This window comes from Nematolebias whitei, chromosome 6 (assembly GCF_014905685.2).
Source record: "Nematolebias whitei isolate Nwh7 chromosome 6, NemWhi1, whole genome shotgun sequence".
Classification (NCBI taxonomy): domain Eukaryota; kingdom Metazoa; phylum Chordata; class Actinopteri; order Cyprinodontiformes; family Rivulidae; genus Nematolebias; species Nematolebias whitei.
Window position 1 is genome coordinate 25,224,863 of NC_056503.1, and position 4,881 is coordinate 25,229,743.

The window sequence follows — 4,881 nt, forward strand, 5'->3', positions numbered from 1 at the left end:
AAACCAGTGTGGTCCTTAGACTGAAATACAAATACAGAAAGACACAAACAGGAGAATATTTGTACAGGAGGTGGTAACCTCTTTGGTAAATTTACCATTTGTGTTCTGCTCTTCATGTCCACTGTCCACATGGTCATCATCTGGTATACCTTCCAGAGGTTGCTGGTCTATTATTCCAGACAAGTCACCCAGTGCATCTGTTTCGTCTTTCCTTGGTGGTGGTCCACCACCAGTAGTAAATCGTTCTCTTCTAGCCTCTGCATCCTTTTTTTTCTCTCCTAGATTTAGTTTTATGTTCTTCCACAGGGTCTATGAAAGCAGATATAATTGAATAAACAATATATTAAACATAACACAATATAAAAACAAAAGTAATAATAATCCCTATTTATGAAGCAACTTTCAATCAAATATGTAGCTCAAAAAGTGGCTGTCAGCATTACAGTGAAAACCACCGCATACGCAATAAAATAAAACAATGCAATATGAATCAACATAGAATACAATAAAAAAGTTGCTATTAACAATTAACTGTAATAATCACAATCAAGCATATATCTGTGATATAGTGATCATAATGGGCATATCTCACCTGAAGTTGTTCCACTTCTCTTGTGGTTACATTATGATCTGCATTGAATTCATTAAATTATAATTTGCTTTGCATTGCAAATTATAATATCTTATAATCTAGCTGTTTATTGCAACTTTTTTAGCTATCTTATTTGTTAAAAAAAAAATCTATTCTTTTTTTTTTAAAGCTGTCTATTGTTGTTGCCATCATCCTTTGTTGAAATCAGGTCTCGTAAATGAGTTCTTGAGGCTCAATGGGATTAACCTGTCTAAATAAAGGTTGAATGTAAAAAATTGCAGCCCAAGCACTCGTCTTCTTATGCTCAGCAGCAGTACGGCTCTTACTTTCAATGACGGGATGATTTGTGACAATTTGTTAAACTTTTTTCATACTCTGTATAGTTTATTTGAGCGACTTCTTTTAGCTTCAGCCATTGTTGGTGTCAAAACTCACTCCAGAAATGCTGCTAATTCCATTCCAGGTTTTTATGAGAAGTAAACCAACAGGCTGTGCTCCCACTTAGGTTAATGAGGCTTGATGCAGATGTTCTCATTAGTCATACTCCAGGACTCCACAGTGTTGAGACTAAAACAAAGTTAAGCCACATTCAAGCAAGCTGCGTAAATGCCCAAGTTTAACCAGTCCAGATTAGGCCTCCTCCTGTTTTAATCCAAGCCTCGTCTGCGAAACCAGAAATGTATTAGGTCAAAGTAGGTTTTCTGTCCCTATAAAATTAGTACTTATGGTGAAGTGAAAATTTAGGTTGTTATTACCAGTTGGACGTTCATCGTTACAACTCCACTGGCATCGATGTGCATTTATAAGTTTTGTGTGTTCAACTGAATGAGGAACATTATAGAAGATACGGTTCTTCCTAAGTGCAGAACACTTGTCAGTCAGTCTCATCTTAGCCACCAGGAAATAATTAATGCACAATTAAAGTGAACAGTTCAGACTGGAGGGAAAGCAGCATGAATGTAAATCAGAAATGACAGCTCGCTGGTTTCCTGTTCACTTCCTTCCTTCCTGCAGACTTCACATAAACACGTGAATCCTGTTGCATAACAAGTTACACAATAAAGCACATCTACACACCTGGGCCACAAGTCCACGAATCAGACACCCCTTCACGTACGACACAGCTCAGATGAGAGGGTGAATAACCACAAAACCCCTTTAAAAAAATGAAAACTTTATTTCAAGTACAAAAAGCGAAAGAAACCCAAATATATTAAACTCGATACAAGCATTAACTGAGAAGTCCTCTATAAATACGTTAAAATAAATTAAAGAAATTAATTTACTAAAGATTATCACCTTTATCACTAAACAGGCCTCAAACGTGTCGATGAAAAGGCAGTTTTAAATAGACCAGGAACACCTCGACGTCCGTTCCCCCTAAGCTACTACACCGTAAACACACACACACGCGCACAGAGATAAACAATAAACAGCCAAACAACGTTCCTAACACACTAAAGCATACAGAGCCTAACTCTACAGTATGCTGGATCTAGTTTTTCCAGTAAGGCAACAGAGCTGGGAGCACGACCCGGGCTGGTGTCGTCAGGATGAAACGGTCCGAACAATACGAAGCTGCAACGGAGTATTAATACTGAGTGACAGAGACGAGAAGGGCTGAGAATCAACACAAACACGTACTGATGGAACAATGCACTTAGGCTGACGGGGGTGGGGGGGTGGGGGGGGTGTCACTTGATGTTTAAGATCATAAAAAAAAAACAGCAACATATGAAAACAACTGTTAAGAAGGAGGCACTTCACCTTTAAATCACTCACTGAAGCTTCTGAGCCCGTTTTAGTGCTCACCGTCTGCTTGTCGGGCTTTTTTTTGTTAGTTTTTTAAGCCTCCAAAGTGTTTTAAATATTTAAATTTGTAATATTACCTGTACACACGAGATGGAGCCAATTAACAGCATTAGTAAAAACACCACCACCATGAACAGAAGTAAACGAAGACTCTCACCCCTTGTCACATCTCTTCAAAACGTCTCTTGGTTCAACGTCGTAACAGGATCTGGTCGAAATTAAAACAATGGTACAGGCAGAATACTTAAAAGTAACCCCAACATTCAGCTGCGAGGCCAGCGCTCAGAACACGACCTCAGACTGCACAATGATAAACAAAAACTAGTTCACAAGCTTATAAACAATACTGTGTACACATAATGGAGGAACTCCGAAACATTTAGGCCACCGTGTTGATTGTTCCACCATCATCTACAAGTCTGAGCTACAAAAAAAAAACACGTCTTCTTTGGCTTTGTCCCATAGCTTCAATTACTCGTAAGACAAATCAGTGGTGATGCATTCAACGACACGCTGGGATTTACGTTTGTCGTTAAGTCATCGCGGGAAAATGACACGAGTAAAACGCTTTTTGTCGTCAGTGTAAAACGTATCTCATCTCTTTAGTTTCGGCGCCACCGTGACGTCGTAACTACGTGGATCCAACGGTGGGAAATCTCTTGAGGGGTTTGGAGTCTGTCAGTTTTTAATGCCACGCAGGAGCAAAGGTCTCGTCAGTCCAGCTGGGTGCGGTGCGTTGGGTGAACCGGATGAAACAGAGTGTTTAAAAGCACTGTGCAGCTTAAAGAGAGAACTCTGTGGCATCTTCAGGAACAGACAGCTGGCTGAACACCGCCAGACGTTTGCCGCTGGCGTCGACGTTCCCCCCGCAACACTCCGAGCCGCTGAGCGAGCTGACGGAGCTGCCCCCGTCCTGATCCTGGTCCGACAGCGAGGTGCAGGACGGCGAGCGGGTGCCCAGCGGCTCAGAGAGGACCTCGGCGGCGCTGGGACTCTGGCGGAGGGGAGGCGAGTCGGTGGGGGACAGTCCGCACGGGGAGTAGCCGGAGTCAGGGGAAGGCAGGAACGGAGACCGTGGGTCAGCCTGAGCGACCTGGCTTGTGGGAGGCTGGCAGTGCTGGGCGGGGGAGGCCTCGAAGGCTGAATCCACCTCCAAGAAGGAGAGGAGGTCGGTGATGTCGGCGCAGGACGATGGAGAAGCCGACGGGCCGCTTGCGAAGGAGGTGGTGGCAGGAGGAGCGCGCCCAGCTGGGACCGGCTGGAGGGAGTGCTGAGGGACAGAGGGGAACCCGGCGAAACTGAAACTCTGTCGGACCAGGGGGGGTCTGTGTGAGCGGGTGGAGGGCGGCAGCTGCTGAGGAATGTTGAAGGAGGAAGAAAACGATGAGGAGGAGGCGGAGCGAGGGAACGAGTGCTTCTTTTCTTCCTCGCCGTTGTGGATAAAGTGGCAGCGGATCCCGTACGGGCAGAAGCCGATGGTGTGAAACGTACGACACGGCTCCGTTTTATACTTGGGGTGTCTGTTCAGGTCGCGCAGCTCCTCGGGCCCGTGGGCGAACTGGCACTTCCCGCCGTACTTGCACAAACCGTTCTCGGTGAACGAGCGACAAAGTTCGGTTTTGTAGCGCGACGAGTACGAGGGGCTGGACGCCGGCGAGGAGGGGGACGTGTTGAAAACAGAGGGGCCCGGCTCGCTCGGGGAAGTCTTTTCAGTCCCGGGCCAGCCTAGACTTGCTCCTGGTGCGCTGCTCGTCTCCACCATGCTGACGGAGCGCTGCGACAGGAAGCACGCCTTCCCCCACTGAGGGGAATTACCGAGCTGGGAGGGCAGGAGGCTCTCAGACTGCAGGCCCCACTGGCTGGACGTCAGAAACAGCTCGTCTGGAGAATCGGTGGGGAGGCAGGAGAGGGAAAACGAGGAGTTTCTGCACGGCTCGCTGACCAACCCCGGAGTCCTCAAGGCCAGACTGAGAGACGAAGCTGCTCTGTTCTGCTCTCTCAGGTCCAGACTCAGGAAATGCTGTAAAAAACAAATAAACCACGTTAAGAGACGTCTCTTTGACAGTCTGTTTTCTTGGTCATGTTTTGAATTAAAGTACTTTTGACAGACTTGGGATTAACTTGCAAACTAATAACTCGCACAGAAACCAAGTCCCAGACCTTAACCAGGTCTCTGGCTCCAGAGCTGCGTTGTTCTGCAGCCAACTCCCAGCTTTAAGCAGCGTGCAGCACCAACAGGCTGCTGCTGGCGTTCGCTACAGTGTGCATAAACACAGACTGGAGATACGAGGACACCGGTTCACAAAGAAAATGTTTATCTTTGAAGATAATCCGAACCTCCTGCTCAGAATTCAGACCACAATGGGAAGAAGTCCGAGCAACACATGGGCTGATCGAACGCGATTTATTGGCGTCAACTCCACGATTAAAGAAAACCGGGTCCTAGAGCCATTTGAGGTTTAACCAACTCTGACCTC

General features: G+C 46.2%; 1 protein-coding gene across 1 annotated transcript; it reads right to left on the reverse strand.

Moving 5' to 3' along the window:
* Positions 1-2,581: 2,581 nt before the first annotated feature.
* zgc:114130 (uncharacterized protein LOC570332 homolog) lies at positions 2,582-4,198 on the reverse strand. Its single transcript, XM_037678137.1, has one exon. It carries the CDS (start codon positions 4,164-4,166, stop codon positions 3,186-3,188), a length of 981 nt encoding a protein of 326 aa, XP_037534065.1. The 5' UTR covers positions 4,167-4,198; the 3' UTR covers positions 2,582-3,185.
* Positions 4,199-4,881: the final 683 nt, after the last annotated feature.